The sequence below is a fragment of the Triticum dicoccoides genome, chromosome 4B, assembly GCF_002162155.2.
Source record: "Triticum dicoccoides isolate Atlit2015 ecotype Zavitan chromosome 4B, WEW_v2.0, whole genome shotgun sequence".
NCBI lineage: Eukaryota > Viridiplantae > Streptophyta > Magnoliopsida > Poales > Poaceae > Triticum > Triticum dicoccoides.
The window spans coordinates 398381087-398405062 of NC_041387.1; the positions used below are offsets into that span (position 1 = coordinate 398381087).

At 46.2% G+C, this 23976-nt stretch overlaps 1 protein-coding gene and 1 pseudogene across 1 annotated transcript in view; one reads left to right on the forward strand and one right to left on the reverse strand.

The window, feature by feature from the left end:
- LOC119296316 overlaps positions 1–4738 on the forward strand; it is a 19514-nt gene extending 14776 nt beyond the window's left edge. Inside the window, exons 7-16 of the mRNA XM_037574718.1 lie at positions 25–151; positions 1062–1250; positions 1811–1897; positions 2015–2169; positions 2500–2619; positions 2718–2943; positions 3457–3516; positions 3607–3780; positions 3871–3980; positions 4152–4738. Of these exons, the coding sequence (XP_037430615.1) occupies positions 25–151; positions 1062–1250; positions 1811–1897; positions 2015–2169; positions 2500–2619; positions 2718–2943; positions 3457–3516; positions 3607–3780; positions 3871–3980; positions 4152–4317 (1414 nt within the window). The 3' untranslated portion in view covers positions 4318–4738. The remainder of the gene's footprint in view (positions 1–24; positions 152–1061; positions 1251–1810; positions 1898–2014; positions 2170–2499; positions 2620–2717; positions 2944–3456; positions 3517–3606; positions 3781–3870; positions 3981–4151) is intronic.
- Positions 4739–6993: 2255 nt separating this feature from the next.
- Positions 6994–8508, reverse strand: LOC119293669 (annotated as a pseudogene).
- Between the last annotated feature and the right edge of the window lie 15468 nt (positions 8509–23976).

Below are 23976 nucleotides of genomic sequence, written 5' to 3' on the forward strand. Positions count from 1 at the left end.
ATATCTCCTTTAAAAAAAATCCAGGTTTGAAACTGTTGACATGACATTGAGGTTGCTTGTACCTATCATTGTGCTACAGAACCACAATAGGTACAATATTCTTCAAGCCGGCCACAACAACAGTATAGATGTTAAAGCTATTGAAAGAGAGGTTAGTTGACTTTCTTGCATGAATTATGAATTTAATCGTTAGGTGGCTGAAGCCACAGTATTCTGTAGTCAACTCACTAGTTTGTGTTTTGTGTTCATGTACTAGTCAACTAATATGTAGGAGCAGCATTCCGACTGCATATTATTATATTGGGCAAAATCATATGTTTGTCATTTACATGAAATAGCATTGCAAATTTCAAGAGTGCCAAAAACATTAGCAAATGCAATTTTGCATATGGAAGAATGACCATGCTAAAAGTAAGATACAAAGTTATGGTTACTCCATTGTACCTTGTTTCATTTGTTGGGAGAAATTGTCCACTTCTAGAAATAGAATAAGGCAAAAATAGAACGCTAAATATATACAATTACAGTGATGTCAGGGGTATTAGTTCCTTTCCTTGGTCCTTTCCTATTGGTCTAGCGCTTGGATGTTTCCTTGAGTGCTTGTAATATAATAATATGCAGTACATTGAGGTTGCGAGCAAAGCTTTCTCAATCAGTATTAGTTCGAAAAGTCCTTTTGTGGTAATTGTACTGATATTAATTGCCTGTGGAAAATCCATGTGAATAGTTTTTTTTACCTAGATCCTGGTAGGAGAAAAGGAAATTGCAAGCATGAAATGAAGATCTGTCTTGTCACATTGTCCAATTTAGGAAGCTCAAGATCATCATGATTCAATATTGGTTGAAAATGAATAGTAGTCCAATCAATATGAAGTACACATGGTTATTGATCAGCAATTTACTAGCCTGGCTGATTTATTAGTGAAAAAAGTATGCTATGCCTGTTTTGTGCAGTATGAAGTACACATGGTTATTGATCAGCGATCTACGGGGCATATATAAGTCTATATTTTTTAACCTTGTGACCTGAATTGTTAGTACCACCGTGCATACTCTTTCAGGTAAAAAAGATGGTCCATGCTGGGCAGGAGGTTATAGTAATTTCTGGTTCGCATGCACTGCATGAGCACGAAAAGTTATCTGTTGCGGTCTCCAAAGCAATGCGTAGTCATTCTCTTCATGAAACAAAGAGTGATGGTCGATTTCACGTCCGTACGAGAACATACTTGGATGGAGCAATACTCAAAGAGGTATGTTAGATCTTAGCTTCATTCAAATGCATTATGTTGTAATTGCAAGGATATTATTTCTGTTACGGTAGCTTAATAGACCTACTCACCTACATATCTTCGATGTATGCTTCTTGGGTTGAAGAGGCACTTCTGGAAAAATTACTAAAACATCTTCATCTAATTATATATCATAAAATATATTTATCCATTTTCCACGTTTAGTAAATATAGGTGCATGAGAGCTTGTCACATGGAGAACTATACACTAAATTTACCTGGCCTGTTAGCCATGTCTTCCTAATATCGTAAGGATAAAAAAACACAACTGTATAATTCGTAATCTTCATGGATCTTCTGCTTGTGCTGGGAAAAGGCTGAATCAAGTGAAAATTATAGACATTTTTGGCACCAGGTGTAGAAGACCGTACTGAACGTGTCCCATAGCTTTTATGAAATGGTGAAACCTGAAGCACTACAAAGCAGACTAATTAGAGGGATGAATATATAGATGGATCCAGAATGCTTATTTCTTACATTTCAACTGCAATATTCTGAGGTGGCTATACCAACTGGTACAGGAAATGGAACGTTCTGCCGATGTGCTGTCGGCTGGTTTATTGGAAGTCTCGGATCCTTCCCTCTCAAGTAGATTCTTCCTGAAGCAGGTATGTAATATTTGCTGTATGAAATACACTGGAATTTTACGTCAATTTCATGAATCACAATACCTGTTTTTTTCATTACGGGTGTTATCTATGACAAACAATTTTTGTCAACAACAGCATTGGATGGATGAGCAAGATAATGTACAAGATTCTATCAAGCACAAGCCTATTTGGGAATCTTACATGCCCAGAAATAAGAAAGAAAAGCGAGGAGCTGGAAAAAAGAAACATGGAGCCATGTACAGAACTTATGGAACCAGAGTAATTCCAGTGTAAGCTACTACACACAAAGAGAGCAAGTATAATATTTCAAACTCATATTGTGCTCCTGCAAATAAAAAAAGGATAGAACTGCAAGTGATAAATTAAGAACAATAAGAAGACAATGTTCACTGTTCACATGGATTTTGTCCTACCGTTTTATTGTAAAATTTGGAAGTTAAAATATGGCGTCGCCTCAAATTATGCACTCAACAAATGTAAAGTATCATTTGTGCATAGAAGTAGAACTATTCACAAGATATTTTAAGAACTGGGGTCCTAAGAATGCATTGTTGAGGCAGATGGTACACTGCTACTTTTGCTGATTTGTTTTTCAACAGCTTTGTATTATCATTGGCTGATTTTGATGCTGAGCTTATGATGGAAGAAGAAAGCCTTGTTTGGACAAGTAAAGATGTTGTCATTGTATTGGAGCATAACAATAAAATGATTCCTCTAAGGTATGTTAAACTTTTCTGTAAAGAAAAAAATGTTCTACCGATTCCTGTACAGCATGAGTTCAAGTTGCTGCTGTGTTTAAGCCTCCCCTATGTTGCAGCTATGTGTCAGAAACAACTAGGCAGTTTGCGTATCCATCTCTAGCGCAGCGTCACATTTTGGCTGGTTTGGCTTCCGCAGTTGGAGGTCTGAGTACACCGTATGAACGGGCATCACGTATTCATGAAAGACCAATTGTGAACTGGCTATGGTCTGCTGGATGTCATCCTTTTGGACCATTCTCAAACTCCTCTCAGATCAGTCAAATCCTTCAGGACGTTGCACTGGTAATGTTAACCAACACCACCTTTTTTATTTCCCTTAAATAATGTACAACGAGAGGAGTAGGGGAGGGAGATAAATGCTCATATGTAATAGTGAGGCACTGTCAGAATACTTGTTCATGCTTTCTATGGTCTGTACATTGCACTGGAACAGAAACTGTGAAACCTCGAGCTCAGGCCCGCTACACCCATTGTTTCTTCCCCTCCATAGGCCAGTTTCTGATAATTATTCCACGTGTGTTGGGAGCATGCTAGGTTCGGTATTTATTTTCTCTGCTGTTCCGTTGCCATTTATGTCCACAAAAGCTGGGTATGTGCGTAAATCATTGTCACGATTCTGTAATCACCATTACCAGGTTTCCATTTTAACCAATATAAATTCTGGTTCAAGCACGGGTTTCTCGACCTGTGTCAACATACATGCCTAGCATAGACATCAAAATGCATTGGTAGTGCAATTATTATGGTCAGCTGTTGTCATATCATTTGTGACAATTTTTATTTTTTAATGTGCAGAGAACTACAATCTATGCCCGGGTTGATGCAGCTCTTCGCAAAATAAGGGACACATCAGAGGTCCTTTGACATTCAGTTGAACCTCTCATCATTTGGTTATTTTCTTGACGTGCACGATAAACTAAAACTGTGGTTTGATGTTTGTTGCAGTCCGTCCAATCATTTGCGTCAGACCATCTTAAGACGCCATTAGGAGAACCTGTCAAAGGTAATAAAAACAAGTCTAGCACTGAGTTATGGGTAGAGAAATTCTATAAGAAGGTGACCACAATGCCGAAGCCTTTCCCCCATGGCCTTGTTGAACGTTTAGAAGAGTACCTGGATGTAAGTACATGTTTCATACACTGCATCAGTCTACTTCAGTGTGGAAGTTCTGTCTGAACCTGATTTGCTTTTCTGTTCGCACCATTTCAGAGGCTTGAGGAACAACTTGTGGATCTATCTTCATTGCTCTATGACCACCGTCTGGTTGATGCTTCTCAAAACAGTACCGACATCCTTCAGAGCACTATATTTACAGAACAGTATGTTAACTTTATCTCCATGTCGCCAGTCCCCAACTAGCTATTCTGCCTTTACTCCTTGTACCGTTAAACCTTGTATAGAAAAGAACATTTAATCGTTTTTTTGGTGATTTATTTGCTCCATATTTACCCTTTCTTTGGAATCATTTTTACAATTTTTTGGTTGGGCAGGTATGTAGAACGTGTTCTTTCTGCGGAGAGAGACAAGATGGAGTGCTGCAGCATTGAATATAGTCACCCGAAACAGTCATCCCAGGCTTTTGTCTATGGAGGGATCCTTCTGGCTGGATTTCTTGTCTACTCATTGGTTATTTTCTTCTCTTCACCAGTTCGATAACTCGCACAACCACTGGATGAAGGCGGTTAAGGATTTTCTCTATGATGACAAGATGGGTATGTCAAGGACGACGTCTGGTTGAAGCCATGAACTAACGCTGTGTGGTAGACTATTAGTTAGGGCTTGTGTCTTCAAAAAGAAAAGAAAAGAAATATTAGGGGCTGTCGGATTGTAGCACAATTTTGTCTATGAGATTGTTATTTTTCAGCACTTGAGCCGTAGGAATCTCCATGGCATGTACTACCTCCGTATCAAAATAGAATACGTTTTTGTGGGCTAAACTAGCATTCAAAAACGTCTTACTTTTTGCTACGGAGGTAATATCCGATTATCGGCTCACTTGTCAGTACGCAACGATTTTGATCGTCCCCCCTGCAACTTTGCTACCGCGTAGTATATATGGAGATACTGTACAAGACTATATCACAACCGCCTTTCATGGTGTGAGTAAACGCTTTCTCTTCTCTTTTATCAAAAACATTGGACGTTCACTCATGTCCCCCTCGTTTTTCTTTTTTTTTTTTTGGTGGAGAGAGTTTCCCGCCTATTGTGCGTAGAGCAACTATAGCGGAGTTCTTACATCTGCAGCCTCCAAAACGTTTTTGTTTTTGGAGGATACTCCTTTTTTTAGGCTGTGGTGGTTGTGCGCAAAGCTGCAAACACATGGTCGCTATATATTTAGGGCAGAGACTATATGTAAATATGGCGATGGAGCGTTGGATGGCGATTTTGCTAGCTCCAAAACGGTCCTATGGTGGTTAATCTGCTAGCGTTGCTCTTAGTTCATTCCGTGGACTGCAACTATCTTAGATCACAGTGAACCCTGGAGTGGAATATTTTGATTATTTTTTCTTATTGGGGAGTTGACACTGATCTCCTGGTCCACCTGTCAATGAAATACCTTTTTTTTTCTTTTCTTCAAGGAAAGGAGAGCATTTTTGTGGGGTAAAAGAGAGCATTAGTGATTGCTCAGAAACATGAACACAACCATTAGGGACACAAATTTACATCCTTATTTAACAATCATTAGCTTGATATGCATAGTTAGAACTTCCTTTTTGTATTACTTTAATGACCATGTAATTTCTCTCTAAAAAAAGCTTAGATTCAGCGGGCTGATAACTCTTTGCGTGTCGATTGACTCTGCGGCCATCGGATTTGAGTTTGCGTCGATTGCCTTTGTGGCCATCGGATTTGAGTTTGCGTCGATTGCCTTTGTGGCCATCGGATTTAAGTTTGATAGGACGGCCTCTGGCCGCAACAAGGCTCCCGTTGCAATATGCTGAGCGCAATAGGAGCCTTGTTGGTCGTTGCAAAGGATGACACACCTCAGTAGGAAAAAAGAAGGAAGAAAAAAATGGTTCAGCAGGGAGCCCACCAAGGCTCATGTTGTAAAGCGCTGAACATAACATGAGTGTTGTTGCAAAGGCATCAACACTAAAACGGAGAAAAACCAGCATGGAGTGCAATCGAGCTCATGTTGCAAAGCAGCAAGTGTAACATGAGCCTTTTTTTTTTTTACAAATGTTGGCACACCTCAGTAGTGAGATCAGATGGCTGTCTCACGCTTCATCTAAAGGCTGCGGGCAAGATGAAAAATAATAATCCGATTATGTAAGTTGTGTTCTTATTTAAAGAAGTGCAACGTCTATATTAGAGCAACTCACACAGTTCCCCTAGAAAACTTTATGTAAAAGTGCTTTTATAGGATGTCTGGAAATTCTAGGAGAAGTTTCTTGAGACCTATTTTTTTCAGATCTCGTAAACTCTTCCCCTAAATCTTTTTATTTTTCATTAGACAAAACTAGATAATGGTCTAGGGTCCCCGCCAGTCAGTGACACGCATGACGGCATTTCGGCAGGCCGTCGGGGCACATCGATGCGTCGGCTTTCCGGCGGCGTGGTGGCTTCCGCGATGGCGCGCCGGCTTACCGGCAGCGCGTTGTCAAGTTTCAGGTGGTTACCATGCTGTCAAAAGTTTATGGGAAGCAAAATTTCACATGTACCAAAGGAAAGTTGAGGTCAAGTTTACAAGCTCCAAATTTATTCCATGTTTATGGGATCTGTTGGCGACGTTTTTTACCCAAACTTTTCCTAAATGATAGTTATTTTATGGATACGGGATCCGTAGGAGTTACTCTCAGTACTACAAAATCTTTGGTAGCATCTTACCTAATACTCCTAATATTAGTCACTGGATTAACAAAAATAAATGGCCTGTATCGATCAATTTAGAAGTGTCCTAAAAGAGCTTATTAATCACACCCATCCAGTGGAGCAACATACCACGACAGTGGAGCACTCTCTCCGTTCCTTTATATAAGATGCATTTGTTTTCTATAAAATTCCACAATGTAAGGTGCATTTTATCTACTTTTTGAAATTCTGTTTTCAACCCTCTAAAAAAGTAAAGTATCTCTCTCCCGATTGCATATATCTTTCCTTAGAGAGAAAAGAAAACTGTCTCTCTCCTGATTGCGTGCATCTCTTCATTTCCTAAACTAAATGATTTACTTGCCACTAATCAATGATTTGACCAAGGTTAATTTCATTCTAACTTATGCATAATTATTTGTCTTGGTTACCGTGCCGAAAATAAATACACCTTACAATGAAGGGAGTACATCTTATATTTTGTGACAAGAGAGAGTAGAGTAGCCATTGGAAAAAAAAAGATAGTAGAAAAGAAAGAAGGAAACGTATTGGCATGTAGAGAACAAACAAAGTGGTGGAGATCGACTTATAATAGTCGAGCAAAGAATCAGCTACGTGCGCACGATCGGTCATCGGCTCTCCACTGGCAGTGCTCTCGGATGTCTCGGAACAAGCAGGCGAGCAGGTGGCGGTCGTAGTCCATGGTCGTGTACTGCACCACGTGGCTGAAGTACCTGACGGCCTCGTCGTGGGTGACCAACTGACCATGCAGTGCATGACGCCACACCGCCGGAGCACCTCCACGTCCCTCGTCGTGTTCACCAGGGACCCCACCAGCGCCACGAAACCCGTCACCAGGTTGCCCCCGTCCAGCTGCCTGGCGGCGCGGCCGCCGCCCTGCTCGAACGCCACCAGGTTGGCCAGCAGCACCTTGGCGGCCTCGTCCACCACGAACGCCGGCATGTGCAGCACGCCGTACCGGAAGCTCACGTCGAACATGTCGCGCGGGGTCGCCTTCCTCTTGAACGTAACGCCGGCCTCCTCCATCTTGGCCGCCTGCGGGACCATCGACGTCAGCCGGCCCTTCACGGCGCCGTCGCTGGAGCGCGGGGACGGGACCGGCGACTGCTTCCACACGGCCAGCGACGACGCGACGTTGGCGTCGGCCTTGCCGTTGTTGCGCCCCTTGGCGTCGCTGGCGTCCGCGGACGCGCTGCGGACGTTGCACTCGTAGTGCAGGTGCAGGAGGTGGTGTATCGTCTTGCCGCTCCGCGGCCGGATGGCGCGGCTCGACGGCAGGTCGCCGGCCAGGGCCTTGCAGAAGATGTCGAGGAGCCCCTCGCTGTCGGGCCCGCCGTCCTCGCCGGGGAAGGCGATGGCGTGCAGCTTCTCGACGACGAAGAAGGGGATCTGGTTCTCGAGCAGGAGGACGTCGTGGTACATGTGCTGCCACGCCCACTTGGCGCCCCCGGGCGCGGCGAGCTGGCCCTCGCCCTTCCGCAGGAAGAACTCGAGCAGGAAGCAGCCGTCGAGCACCAGCATCTCCGCGAAGTCGTCGGCTCCCACGGCGTCGAACCCCTCCGCGTAGCACCGGCGCGCGTCGGCCTCGAGCGCGCTCGCGCAGCGCAAGTAGGCGCCCAGCCCCTTCCCGTTTGTCCGCGACAGGAAGTCGCGCAGGAGGCGCCACTTGTGCTGCTGCGCGGCGGCGAGCCCGGCGCGGCCGTGGTAGTAGGGCCCCACGGACACGAGCTTGGGCTCGTACAGGTCGGGGTGGCGCTCGCGCACCGCCGCGGGGAGGCGGAAGATGGTGTAGGGGTCCTCGGACTCCGCGTGCACCTCGTCGACGCGCCGCTGCATGGCCTCCACGCGCGCGTCGCGGAAGAAGCGGCTCTTCTGGGTCGCGGTCTCGTCGTCCTCCATGGCCATGGATCGAGCGAACGCGCGCACTTGGGGAGGACACAATACACTACGCGGCGAGGCGCCGGCTTTAAAGAGGGAAGCGCGCGTCGAAATTGAACGCCGCGGCCACGATCCGAGGATGGGACGCGCTTCACCAACAAAAATGATGGGGCGTCGCGGGAGCTGTACCTCACCTCACCTCAGTGGCGGCTCCACGAATTTGCAACCGGATATTCATGTGTATTCATTTTACTAAAATCATTGCTGTTTTTTAAAAATTGTGACTCTTTTACCAAAATCAACACTGTTTTGTAAAAATCATGGGTATTCACATGAAGACACAAGAATACCCCTAGCGCCGCCCCTGCCTCACCTGGATTGTTACGTCGTGTATGTTAGCTTCGACGTGTCTAAAACTTCCATATACCCACGCAGCGTACTTTGACGAAATGTGCTTGGAAAAGTTGCATCTCTCCACTCCTAGTCTACGCCAGTCTCGCGTAGGCTTTGAATCTACAGGGCAAAATTATGCTAATCCTCAAAAAAAAAAAAAGACAGGGCAAAATTAAAGTACTACCAATTTTTTGTATATTCGGGATCTCAAAAACCAAAATGGGGCAAAGGAGGACAAAAAAATAATTACTGATACTTTACAGCTAAACACACACACACACAAACCGGTCACCATCGCTGATACATTAGGGCATGGCCAACGGGCCAGGCTGGACAGATGCCCCAGGTCTCCAAGTTGGATTCTACAGTCCAGCTCACATCTACCTGCTGCTTGCAGATGAAAGCGGACTCTTGCAGAAGAACTCGTCTCCTCGCTGCCAAAAGCTAGATTAAGAAGAAAAAGCAAGCGAAATGACCCCCGCTTGCTGTGCTCATGCTGTCCTTGCTTGAGAAAAGGACGAGCACTCATCCTTCTTTGTATGCGTCACTAGGTTCCACAGATGGTGGTTTTCGTTGGGTGGCTAGAGTAAGGACGATGGTCTCATTTTTTTTTGCTGTCGTGGATGTACTGGGGCAGCACTAAGTGCTGCTCCCGTTGTACATGCCCTTAGAATACGAGCTTACCCAGCTTCGGCGTGTTTATGGTGGTACGGCAGTGATGATTGTGACGTCAATTTTTACTTTGGTCAGTGGTTCTTATATTTCATGTTTAGCATACACCTGGACCCTACAGGATTGGGATGTCCAAAATCAGTTTATGAAATCGGTGACGGATGGCAAAAATGACTGGTTCGAGTTCAGGCCTTCAAGCGTGGACGGGGTCATAGGCGTGGCAAACAAGAACGGTAAGAAAAAGTTTTTTTGCGAATAAAAAAAAGTTTTTTACTTGGTCGCGGAGATGAAGTCGACGTCGTAAGCAGCCTGGCATTTCCATGCATATTTTCCAATGGTGATTAAGTACATTGGTTGTGACGGCTGACGTACACGCACGACGGGGTCGCACGTCAAGGAGTGCCGTTTGGATCATGCTCCGCACCTTGGAGTATGCCACAAGCTCATCCCATACTGCACACGCACCACCCCATGTTCGACGCCGCCAGTGACATGTTTTCGCGATCACGCGTGTCAACTTGTCAACGCGAGCATAGTGTGAATGGGCGGATGCAGGAATCTAGGATGCCCGATGTTTGACGTGAACTCGTACCGAGCAATGTCACAATATTTATGCATGTCATTGCCATTGTAGAGAGAAAAAAGAAGGGGAAAAGGAAAAAGGAAAAAATGTTGAGTATATTAGCAATTTTTTGATTAATTTAATCCATAAATAATCATGAACATGAATTGATAGAATTAATGACATGCTGATTACGATCTAGATAAGCATGTGCTACGCATATAGTAGAAATATCTTTTTTTTAGAAAGATACAGTAGAAACATCTACGCATGAAGCGCTAAGACAGAAAGAACCTGTTGAGACCCTCCTTTTGTGTGCTCTCTCAAGTTTTCTTCCCTAAACCTAGATGGACAGAGCAAACTGTCCCCTACAAAAACTTCGCTGGCAAGCCCGTGGATTCGCCTCCCCTCTACCTGCCACTCCGGTGGCCAGTGGTGGGGAGGGGAATCCCGGTGCCTCCGCTCCGGTTAGTAGTTTAGGTTAGGTTTTTTTAGTCCTCGGAGGTGCGGTGCTCGGGCGGATGGTGGCGCTACTTCTTTGAGTTTTTCTTCCGGGCTCCGATCCTCCTCGAGTTCGTCCGTCTGGATGTAGTCGACGGAGCTCCGACGTTGATTTCTGCCGTCTCTTTGGGGCGGTGAGGTTAGGGTTTCTCGTCTTGTGGCGAGATTGGGTGTCAGATACTTCAGATCTATGCAAGGGTTCAACGGCGATGACTGCGGCTCCAGGGCGCTGGCTCTTAGGGGCACATGCACGAAGACTTCCTGGTCGTCATCGACAAGGTCAAGCCGGCTCCGGTAGGGGAGCAGCGACAACGGCGCATCGACGACTCGTTCTGGCGGCAGTAGTGGTTGTTACGGGGTCTTATAATCTTAATGTAATTTTCATTATGTTCGAGATGCTTTGTACTTCTGTCGAACGTATTATACCCTCCAGTAGGCCAGTTGGCAATAGCAGCAGCGGTGGCCTCCTCGGCCACCTTCTTGTCAGTGGTAGCCTTCTCCACGGTGATTCTCTCGATGTCGATGGACATGATGATGACAAAGGCAATGCGTGTTGGAAATATGCCCTAGAGGCAATAATAAATAAGTTATTATTATATTTCCTTGTTCATGATAATCGTTTATTATCCATGCTATAATTGTATTGATAGGAAACTCAGATACATGTGTGGATACATAGATAACACCATGTCCCTAGTAAGCCTCTAATTGACTAGCTCGTTGATCAACAGATGATTACGGTTTCCTGACCATGGACATTGGATGCCATTGATAATGGGATCACATCATTAGGAGAATGATGTGATGGACAAGACCCAATCCTAAGCCTAGCACAAAGATCGTGTAGTTCGTATGCTAAAGCTTTTCTAATGTCAAGTATCATTTCCTTAGACCATGAGATTGTGCAACTCCCGGATACCGTAGGAATGCTTTGGATGTACCAAACGTCACAACGTAACTGGGTGGCTATAAAGGTGCACTACAGGTATCTCCGAAAGTGTCTGTTGGGTTGGCACGAATCGAGACTGGGATTTGTCACTCCGTGTGACGGAGAGGTATCTCTGGGCCCACTCGGTAGGACATCATCATAATGTGCACAATGTGACCAAGGGGTTGATCAGGGGATGATGTGTTACAGAACGAGTAAAGAGACTTGCCGGTAACGAGATTGAACAAGGTATCGGGATACCGACGATCGAATCTCGGGCAAGTACTATACCGCTAGACAAAGGGAATTGTATACGGGATCGATTGAGTCCTTGACATCGTGGTTCATCCGATGAGATCATCGTGGAACATGTGGGAGCCAACATGGGTATCCAGATCCCGCTGTTGGTTATTGACCGGAGAACGTCTCGGTCATGTCTGCATGGTTCCCGAACCCGTAGGGTCTACACACTTAAGGTTCGATGACGCTAGGGTTATAAAGGAAGTTTGTATGTGGTTACCGAATGTTGTTCAGAGTCCCGGATGAGATCCCGGACGTCACGAGGAGTTCCGAAATGGTCCGAAGGTAAAGATTTATATATGGGAAGTCTTATTTTGGTCGACGGAAAAGTTTCGCACTTTATCGGTATTGTACCGGGAGTGCCGAAAGGGGTCCGGGGGTCCACCTGCCCCGGGGGGCCACATGGGCTGTAGGGGGTGCGCCTTGGCCTATATGGGCCAAGGGAACCAGCCCCAAGAGGCCCATGCACCAAGGAGACTTGGGGAGGGGAGAGTCCTAAAAGGGGAAGGCACCTTTGAGGTGCCTTGGGGAGGATGGACTCCTCCCCCCCTTGGCCGCACCCCTTCCTTGGAGGAAGGGGCAAGGCTGCGCCCTCCCCCTCTCCCTTGCCCCTATATATAGTGGAGGGGAGGGAGGGCAGCCGCACCTGAAGCCCCGGCGCCTCCCTCCCTCCCTCCCGTGACACCTCCTCCTCTCCCGCAGGTGCTTGGCGAAGCCCTGCAGGATTGCCACGCTGCTCCACCACCACCACGCCGTTGTGCTGCTGCTGGATGGAGTCTTCCTCAACCTCTCCCTCTCTCCTTGCTGGATCAAGGCATGGGAGACGTCACCGGGCTGTACGTGTGTTGAACGCGGAGGTGCCGTCCGTTCGGCACTAGGATCTCCAGTGATTTGGATCACGACGAGTACGACTCCTTCAACCCCGTTCTCTTGAACGCTTCTGCTTAGCAATCTACAAGGATATGTAGATGCACTCTCCTTCCCCTCGTTGCTGGTTTCTCCATAGATAGATCTTGGTGACACGTAGGAAAATTTTGAATTTCTGCTACGTTCCCCAATAGTGGCATCATGAGCTAGGTGTATTGCGTAGATTCTTTTCACGAGTAGAACACAAAGTAGTTGTGGGCGTTGATTTTGTTCAATATGCTTACCGTTACTAGTCCAATCTTGTTTTGACGGTATTGTGGGATGAAGCGGCCCGGACCGACTTTACACGTACACTTACGTGAGACAGGTTCCACCGACTGACATGCACTGTCAGGACCCCGACTCAATGCCACATCGATCTAGCATGTAACACCTCATATCACTTTGCGGCCTCACGCACGGTAGTCCCACGGGTGTCGCCTTACTTTTGCCCGGGACCGTTTGCGCCTTTTGGCACACGTATATGATAGTGTCGCTAGCATCCATATGATAAGGAGCCCGGGCTGACATGGCTAGTCGTAAACCCAAAGTGACACAGACTTACAGGGACATGCATCCATGACCCAACATTGAACGTGTCGGTCATCAGCGAGTGAATCCAGGCTGTAGCACTGGGCTAGCAGGACTCCGGTGAACCGGGCTGTAGCGGGCTAACATGACTCCGGTATTCATCGCGTGACATTTCCCCGAAGGGACAGACACAGGAACGAAGAAGGACACATGCCGGCCAGCCTAAGTGTTCCGGAGCAGTAGCAAGCTACCATGGCTCGGTGGAAACACTAGGAGACATTTCCCGGTAAGAGAGGCTACTAAAGATAAACAACTAGATAGTCAGATCCCACACATACCAAGCATTTCAATAACATACACACAATATGCTCGATATGTGCAATACAACATGGCATCACAGAATGACTCTACGACTCAAGTAGTTTATTCAATAGGCTCCGAGGAGCGAGACATTACAAACATGGGTCTCACGACCCAACAATCAGAGCATACAAGTCAAAGCACAAGCGGAAGCTATCATGTCTGAGTACAGACATCTATAAATGAAAAAGGCTGAGAAGCCTGACTATCTATCAGATCCTGCCGAGGGCACAAGATCGTAGCTGAGGTATCAAGCTAAACGTCGAAGTCCACGTGGAACTACTAGCGAGACCGAAGTCTCTCTGCAAAACATAAAATAGGCAAACGTGAGTACAAATGTACCCAGCAAGACTTACATCAGAGCTAACTACATATGCATCATTATCAACAAAGGGGTGGTGGGGTTTAACTGCAGCAAGCCAGCTTTAACTCGGTGGCTATCCTAAACTACGACTGCAAGCGACTCTTTGAGGTGGCGCACACGAGTCCACATATTCACCATATCAATACACCACTATGGATCCGCTCCCGTCTCCCTACGAGAACGCCATCCATAGCACTCACGCTTATCTTGCGTATTTTAGAGTATCCACTTTCACTTGTCTATGAACTGATATAAGCAACCCAGAAGTCCTTTTCCGCGGACACGGCTATTCGAATAGATGATGTTAACCCTGCAGGGGTGTACTTCTTCACACACGCTCTCACCACTTACCGCCGTTTACACGACATGTACTCGGCAACCTTCAAGCGGAAGCCCAACGTGGGTGTCGGCCACGGCCTGCCTAAACACTCAAGTCTCTAGTCCAGGTTTATCGCCTATTCGGGTTCCATCCATGAGGAGATCCGGCCGGAGTTTCGCTCACAGCCCCAAACGATGTGAACAGGGTTCCGTGACACCAAACGGGCGCCCGGTTTACCCGGCCACGTGCCTACCGCATCACAGCCCACCCCTACGGTCAGCGCTGTGCACGGCCTCCAGCATACTACAAACACCAGAAACTATTTGCAACTCCTGGACAGAGGACAAGGGTGATCAAGAAGCCGAGAGGGTCCATTGGTTTCGGGCCCAATGCGTGGTAGTAGCTGAATCATGGATCACAAACACAGAACTCAGTTCCTGAGGACGGCTGCAATGAGACAACCCACCATGTACTCCTACATGGCCTCTCACCGCTACCTTTACCAAATCGTGTTCACACACTTAGCTCACACACAGTAGGACATGTTCACACGCCTCTGATTCATCCCCGATGAATCAGACCTAACTCAACTCTAAGCAGTAGCAGGCATGACAAACAAGCATGAATGAGTAGGCACATCAGGGCTCAAACAACTCCTACTCATGCTAGTGGGTTTCATCTATTTACTGTGGCAATGACAGGTCATGCAAAGGATAAAGGGGTTCAGCTACCGCAGCAAGTAACAAATATGTCGTTGTTGTCCTAATGCAGTAAAAGAGAGCAGGAGCGAGAGAGTGGGATTTTATCGGAATGAACAAGGGGGTTTTGCTTGCCTGGCACTTCTGAAGATAATATAGCTCTTCATTGGTGTCATCGATCACATCGTCGGTACACGTCTATCGAGAGGGGACAAATACCGGCAAATACAGAAAAGACACGATCAATGCAATGCACAATATGATGCATGCTATGACATGGCAATATGAATGTGTTTTGGGCTAATGCACCTAAAACCAGATTAAATGAAGTTGGTTTGAATCCAAGATTCAAATTCAAACTCCATATGTGGTTATTTAAATGTCATTCACTTCATTTGTCCTAAACAGTAGTGATAAGTTGCTCTAACATGCATGAAAATGGTACAGATGGATAGATTGGATTTTTCTGATAATTTTTCATATATAAATTATTTAATTTGGAGTTACGGTTAATTTTCTATGATTTATTGAAGTTTTAGCTATTTCTAGAATTTCCTGATTATTATAAAATAAACTAAATTCCAGAAAACGAATATGGCGTCAGCATGACCTCACCCTGACGTCATCAGGTCAACAGGGCGGGTCCAGGTCAAACCTAACGTGTGGGGTCCACACGTCAGTGACACGGGTTAAACAGGGGGGTTTAGTTTAGTTTAATTAAAGATTAGGGCACTAGGGCCCACATGTCAGTGTCAGCAGGGGGTAATTAGTTTAACTAATCCGATTAGTGCTAATCTTAATTTAGTTAGTGGCCAGAGGCCCACACGTCAGTGACCCAGGGTCAAACTGGGCCCAGCAAGTCAACTGTCAACGGGGTCAACCCCACCGGCGACTTGACGCCGGCGAGGCCAACCGCGGCGGCGAGCCTCGGGTTTGCATCTCCGGCGACCAAACGGCCGGCGGAGGGCATCTACGTGACGCTGGTGGACTCGCGCGTCGAGTGGTGCAGGCGTTGGGTGCGGGGGTGGCCGGAGTTGTCGCCGGCGTCGACCTTGGCGGTCGCCGGAGCTCGGGTGAGCTCGGGGTCGACGCTACGGTGGCCGGGGAGACTCGTGCGGGGCAACTATGTGCTCTACGTGGCGCGGGAAGGGAGTTGAGCACGACGGCCGGACCGCTAGGTGGCCGGAGACTCGTCGGCGGCGGTCACAGGCGGCGGCGCGTACGGGCGAGCAAGGTGTGGCGGCTACGGCGCACGAGAGCGAGAACGGAGAGGGGGAAAAGGTTCGGTGGCTCACGGCGGTTGCAGCAGATGTCGAAGCGGGCTCGGGGAAGGCCGGACGGCGACGAGTCGACGATGGGGATCCGCGGCGGCCGGCGATGAAGAAGAGACCGCTGACGGTGTTTTGGGGCGTCCGGCGTCGAGTGAATCGACGGGGAGGATGAGGGCGTCGAGGCGGAGGCCATGGACACGTCGACGAGGCGAGGGAGGGCCTGTGGCCGCGGTGGTTCTAGTCGGCGGCGATGGCTGCGTTCGGGTTCGGGCGAGAGAGAGGGAGCAGAGGAGAGAGGGGATGCAGCGGGGGAGGAAGAGGGGCGAGGGGACACGAGGCCTCGTCGTGGCGTCGCTAGGGAGGCTGGGGGGAAGCAGGAGGTGGCCGGGAAGCAGGAGGTGGCCGGGGCGCGTGGCCGCGCGCGCCGGGCGCGTGCCCGTCCTCCTGGCAGGGAGGAAGACGACAGGGAGGGAGGCGGCGGTGGGCTGGGCCAGCGGGAGGAGCTGGGCCGGCTGGGCTGGACAGGTATTTTCTGTTCTGTTTATTTTTATTTAATTTATTTTGCCACTGTTTTGAATTTAAAATAATTCAAACAATGCCAAAAACTCCTCTGGATATTTTATATTGCTAGATGGACTTTTCCAAAAGCTTATAAAATATATCAGGGGTATTTGAAATTATATTCTAATTATATGAATATAACTCAAATTCAAATAGCTAATGAATTAAATCCAAAGTCCCAAAAATAATTCCTTAAAAATGTTCAATATTTTGGTTGGGACCAGAACCCTTACCAAAAATTATCAAACATTTAAGAAGAGCATTTTGGAGCAATGAATGAGATTTCTAGGGTTTTTGCCCCTCTTTTATTTAAGTTTTTGAGGCTTCCAAAATTCCCTCAGTTCAAATTTTCAGAATTTAAACATGATGCACACATGAGCTAGCCTAGAGCACTACCAGCAGCTAGGGATGTGACAACTCACCCCCACTAAACAAGAATCTCGTCTCGAGATTCAAGCGTAGGGTAAGATGAAGGGGAAACGCAAACTAGTATAATCTTCATGATCCAGGGTGCACTTCAAATGAACGTTGATTCGATCACCATCATTGTCTCGAAGTCTTGCTCTGAGAAATCCTGTCAACATGATATGGAGGGAAGAAGGAGACTCTAGAAGGGTCGATCTTCTCGAAGATCGAACAACTCACGGAATGAGACATAGGACCATCTCTCGGGTTGAGACACGAGATACACATCAAGAGGGGTGGAGAGAACGGATGACGAGGGTTCACTAGGTGGACAACAATTTCACGCTTAAGAAGGTGGTAAACGATTGCCCACGTAGCGAGGAGTTGAGTTGCCATGATACCACGACGAAACATCCTGGAGGAGGGTGATTCGTAGATTATTGCCTTAAGTGGCAAAAAGAATTACCTTTGATTCAAAGATCGTTGAAACTCTTTATACCAGCCTAAGGCAATCACAAGCGATCGTTTGGAGGGGGTCAGTAGAATGGCATACTCGGACTTGGATGATGTGGATTACCTTGTTGAAGACAACGCAATGGATGAATTTTCTTATCACCGGAAATGGAAGAGACCCATGGTAGAATGGCACATTGGCGGTGCAAACTGGGAACAAAATGCAAATGATGGGAATGATTCTAGTAACTGGGAAGAGGCTCAACAATAGAGAGTGAATTCACTGTTTGAGAAGGTCATAGCATTACCGAGGAAACTGAGAGCACTATACAGTTAATGTCGATGATCAAACCTAGCACTTGCGCGTGCTCTCAAGAACTTGAGCATTTCCATAATCATCAAGATTTTACCAATATCTGTGTCAAGGATCCTGGCAACACAACTTACTACCATGATGAATAGCGATGGACGATGCAGATGCAAAGGAGGATAACACTTTCTCAGATTTCACCTTAGCGAGCCAAGGAACAAAATCTGGACGATCGACCGAGAGACATTTAGCACTCCGCTTCTAATGTTCTCCTTGATGTGCTAGTGTAACCCATTCATAGATATGGTTGATATCTAGAACATCAAGTAAAAAGGTCAGACTTCGGAACACAGAAATCCATAGGGGCAACTAGGGAGTAATACTACGAAATCCCTATGGGGAGGTGGCCAACTTCCTCAACAAGATAATAAAATAATAGGTCTTCCGGCTGGTGTGTTGGCCACGACATCCACTTTACCGGTTATCGAGGGACCAATATTATAGTTCTTGGGAAATGTTCCAACCATCATATCTGCCTGAGACTCAGATCTGGTTGGTGTCAGGATATTCCAGACTCATCGAGTCTAGGAAGAAAAATGAAAGTTTGCAACACAAATCGACGAGATGACGTTGCGAGATTCTCAGGAAATGAACTACGATAGCAAGCTCCAAAACATGAGCTGGTTCTGCTACAAACATGTGAACACGTTGTCCCAGACAAGCATGGCCACGTAGTAGTCTTATAATTAAACACTACCGAGTTCAGGTGGGGAACCATCATCGAGGATATCGAAGTCTTTACACAAGTCCATGGATTAGATCCCAAACATAGACTTCTTTTCCTTGAACAAGTCAATCAATGGCTTAGTGTGCTAGGGACACATATAGAATGAAGGTTGCAAGTCTCCAGACTACAGAATACTTCGCACGTGTGCATGACTGATTTGGAATGATTCCAAGAAAGCAACATTGACTTTCTCGAATCCACGGCGGCAAATTGCATCAGATGCACATGAATTAAAGGAAGTCACTACCTTCATCCAAACATATGCTTCATGAGCTAGCATGAACAAATGCTTTCAAAAATTTCCAACACTAGCTTAATGTTCAACAAAATCATGGAGGAGATAAGGATGTTGTCAATGAGCTCAACAACAATTCTTCTAGGTTTCCTTTTAAAAGGAATTCCATAGTTAAGTGAACACGGTGATAGCATTGGTCAGGCCAAAGATGTAATGGTGTATGCTCGAGGGATCAACCACGAATAAGACAACATTACGAGCATCATTGGTACTGATTTGATTTGACGATAGCCCACACTCAAATCAAAGGATTGATAAGACAATAGGTCCAGCAACTGATCACAGGGACCAATCGATGAAGATATCATCTTTCTTCAACACACACTACACAAGATTATCCCTTTGGAACGAACTAAGTCAGGCAAGCTTTTATCCTCCAACTCTCCAAGTTGTTGTCTAGCTTAACCAACTAGCTCAGAGATATCTAACATGGATTCTTGGAGAAGGGGTGGTTTATAGGATAAACCGACTTGATCACGAGCTCAACATAACAGTCAGGTAACAACCCGGTAACACTTCCAAGAAGATATTTGGAAAGTCACGAACCATCGGTATGTTACTAAGCTCGAGAACAATCTTGCTTTTGAGGGCAAGACGACATGATCAAATAAGCAAGGATTGGCACTATCCTAACTCACTGATCGGAGAGTGCACCAGAAATAAGGACTAGGTAGCACAATCAACCTTAGGGTGACGATTCAATAATCAACACGCTAAGAATGAGGTTATCGTCCATTTAACTACCAAGCAACAGAGTTGCTAGCAATATTGATTTCACACGCCATGATTCATTTGTCGGCATTCCGGTTACAATAACACAGGAACCGAGGAATGAACAATGATGGCAAGGAGTATCACTGTACCAAGAGTTCATAGGATGGTGTGCAATTCCTATAACAATCTCGATATAAAATATGTAATACTCCAAGGTAGAACAGAGCAAAAGCTGGATTAGCAATTTGATCTGCGGAGCACAACTTCTTTGACCCAATCCTGGATATGGAAGAGGTACTGGAGTTTGTTTCTCCTAGTCATTCTGCGATAGAATGGCTTGACAGACCACAAGAGTAATAGCATCGATAAACGATCGCACGCATACTCTGGACTATCAATTGATAAACGAGGGTCAGAATGCAACTAAAGAGAACAACTCAAAGGAACATATAATTTTCTGAGTTGTGGATGCATAGATTAGTATGTCGAACCAAGTTCGACATATTTCTTCCGGATAACCCATGCAGAAAGGTAGAACTGGCAGAGTCACGATTTATGAATGGAGAACTCCTCAAGAATAATCCTGTTGTGATATTTCAGTTCAACGAGGAACTTCTGCCATAAGTAGTTCATGGTATTTGGAAGAAGAAGATACCACGGACTTCAAGGACTATCGCAAAGGTTAATAATATCCTAAAGGCACTAGCAATTACTATCAACATGAAGTAGGTAGAGTGAATCTCGGGTTCAAAACCCAGGAGTAGAATACCTACTACTGAGTAGCATCACGGGATGCTTCCGAGAATAAAAACCAGAATCATCACACTGGGAACACAAAACGTTGCTAGATTACTAGGTGACTCCCTAAATACCTAGGGTCATAATAATATCTCCAACATATATGTCAAGGTAACAGAGTACCTCAACTCACTGATTAGTGTGGTTAATCTGGCCCAAAGGAACATTGAAATGGGAGGAAGGAATTTGCAAGTGCATCAGACTGTTTAGAAACCTGGGATGACTCGGACAGCATAACGGCTGTAAATGCTCAGAAAAGATTTGAGACATTCACAAAAATGGTGGCATAACCACTCAGAAGCACAATATCAAGGTTTCGAGATCAACAATTAACATAGGGAAGTAGTAGGAACTGAACTGAGACTTAAATCCAACAATCTTATAAGTCTACTGATTAGTAACACGTGATCCTAATAGAAAGAAGAGATAGCCTAGTTCTTAATCCCCGTAGAAGAGAAGATGATGACTCAGATCAGAAGGCCATGAGGTATAAGGAGTAAAAAGAGCCTTACGTTCCATCCCACAATCAATTCCCTTACATAACTAAAGAATATCTAGACTCAACTTCGACCAGTTTGGCTTGGTAATCCTACAGGCAGTCAAGCTCTGATACCAGCGCTGTCAGGACCCCGACTCAATGCCACATCGATCTAGCATGTAACACCTCATATCACTTTGCGGCCTCACGCACGGTAGTCCCACGGGTGTCGCCTTACTTTTGCCCGGGACCGTTTGCGCCTTTTGGCACATGTATATGATAGTGTCGCTAGCATCCATATGATAAGGAGCCCGGGCTGGCATGGCTAGTCATAAACCCAAAGTGACACAGACTTACAGGGACAGGCATCCATGACCCAGCATCGAACGTGTCGGTCATCAGCGAGTGAATCCAGGCTGTAGCACTGGGCTAGCAGGACTCCGGTGAACCGGGCTGTAGCGGGCTAACAGGACTCCGGTATTCATCGCGTGACATTTCCCCGAAGGGACAGACACAGGAACGAAGAAGGACACATGCCGGCCAGCCTAAGTGTTCCGGAGCAGTAGCAAGCTACCATGGCTCGGTGGAAACACTAGGAGACATTTCCCGGTAAGAGAGGCTACTAAAGATAAACAACTAGATAGTCAGATCCCACACATACCAAGCATTTCAATAACATACACACAATATGCTCGATATGTGCAATACAACATGGCATCACAGAATGACTCTACGACTCAAGTAGTTTATTCAATAGGTTCCGAGGAGCGAGACATTACAAACATGGGTCTCACGACCCAACAATCAGAGCATACAAGTCAAAGCACAAGCGGAAGCTATCATGTCTGAGTACAGACATCTATAAATGAAAAAGGCTGAGAAGCCTGACTATCTATCAGATCCTGCCGAGGGCACAAGATCGTAGCTGAGGTATCAAGCTAAACGTCGAAGTCCACGTGGAACTACTAGCGAGACCGAAGTCTCTCTGCAAAACATAAAATAGGCAAACGTGAGTACAAATGTACCCAGCAAGACTTACATCAGAGCTAACTACATATGCATCATTATCAACAAAGGGGTGGTGGGGTTTAACTGCAGCAAGCCAGCTTTAACTCGGTGGCTATCCTAAACTACGACTGCAAGCGACTCTTTGAGGTGGCGCACACGAGTCCACATATTCACCATATCAATACACCACTATGGATCCGCTCCCGTCTCCCTACGAGAACGCCATCCATAGCACTCACGCTTATCTTGCGTATTTTAGAGTATCCACTTTCACTTGTCTATGAACTGATATAAGCAACCCAGAAGTCCTTTTCCGCGGACACGGCTATTCGAATAGATGATGTTAACCCTGCAGGGGTGTACTTCTTCACACACGCTCTCACCACTTACCGCCGTTTACACGACATGTACTCGGCAACCTTCAAGCGGAAGCCCAACGTGGGTGTCGGCCACGGCCTGCCTAAACACTCAAGTCTCTAGTCCAGGTTTATCGCCTATTCGGGTTCCATCCATGAGGAGATCCGGCCGGAGTTTCGCTCACAGCCCCAAACGATGTGAACAGGGTTCCGTGACACCAAACAGGCGCCCGGTTTACCCGGCCACGTGCCTACCGCATCACAGCCCACCCCTACGGTCAGCGCTGCGCACGGCCTCCAGCATACTACAAACACCAGAAACTACTTGCAACTCCTGGACAGAGGACAAGGGTGATCAAGAAGCCGAGAGGGTCCATTGGTTTCGGGCCCAATGCGTGGTAGTAGCTGAATCATGGATCACAAACACAGAACTCAGTTCCTGAGGACGGCTGCAATGAGACAACCCACCATGTACTCCTACATGGCCTCTCACCGCTACCTTTACCAAATCGTGTTCACACACTTAGCTCACACACAGTAGGACATGTTCGCACGCCTCTGATTCATCCCCGATGAATCAGACCTGACTCAACTCTAAGCAGTAGCAGGCATGACAAACAAACATGAATGAGTAGGCACAACAGGGCTCAAACAACTCCTACTCATGCTAGTGGGTTTCATCTAATTACTGTGGAATGACAGGTCATGCAGAGGATAAAGGGTTCAGCTACCGCAGCAAGTAACAGATGAATCGATGTTGTCCTAATGCAGTAAAAGAGAGCAGGAGCGAGAGAGTGGGATTGTATCGGAATGAACAAGGGGGTTTTGCTTGCCTGACACTTCTGAAGATAATATAGCTCTTCATTGGTGTCATCGATCACATCGTCGGTACACGTCTATCGAGAGGGGACAAATACCGGCAAATACAGAAAAGACACGATCAATGCAATGCACAATATGATGCATGCTATGACATGACAATATGAATGTGTTTTGGGCTAATGCACCTAAAACCAGATTAAATGAAGTTGGTTTGAATCCAAGATTCAAATTCAAACTCCATATGTGGTTATTTAAATGTCATTCACTTCATTTGTCCTAAACAGTAGTGATAAGTTGTTCTAACATGCATGAAAATGGTACAAATGGATAGATTGGATTTTTCTGATAATTTTTCATATATAAATTATTTAATTTGGAGTTACGGTTAATTTTCTATGATTTATTGAAGTTTTAGCTATTTCTGGAATTTCCTGATTATTATAAAATAAACTAAATTCCAGAAAAGGAATATGGCGTCAGCATGACCTCACCCTGACGTCATCAGGTCAATAGGGCGGGTCCAGGTCAAACCTGACGTGTGGGGTCCACACGTCAGTGACACGGGTTAAACAGGGGGGTTTAGTTTAGTTTAATTAAAGATTAGGGCACTAGGGCCCACATGTCAGTGTCAGCAGGGGGTAATTAGTTTAACTAATCCGATTAGTGCTAATCTTAATTTAGTTAGTGGCCAGAGGCCCACACGTCAGTGACCCAGGGTCAAACTGGGCCCAGCAAGTCAACTGTCAACGGGGTCAACCCCACCGGCGACTTGACGCCGGCGAGGCCAACCGCGGCGGCGAGCCTCGGGTTTGCA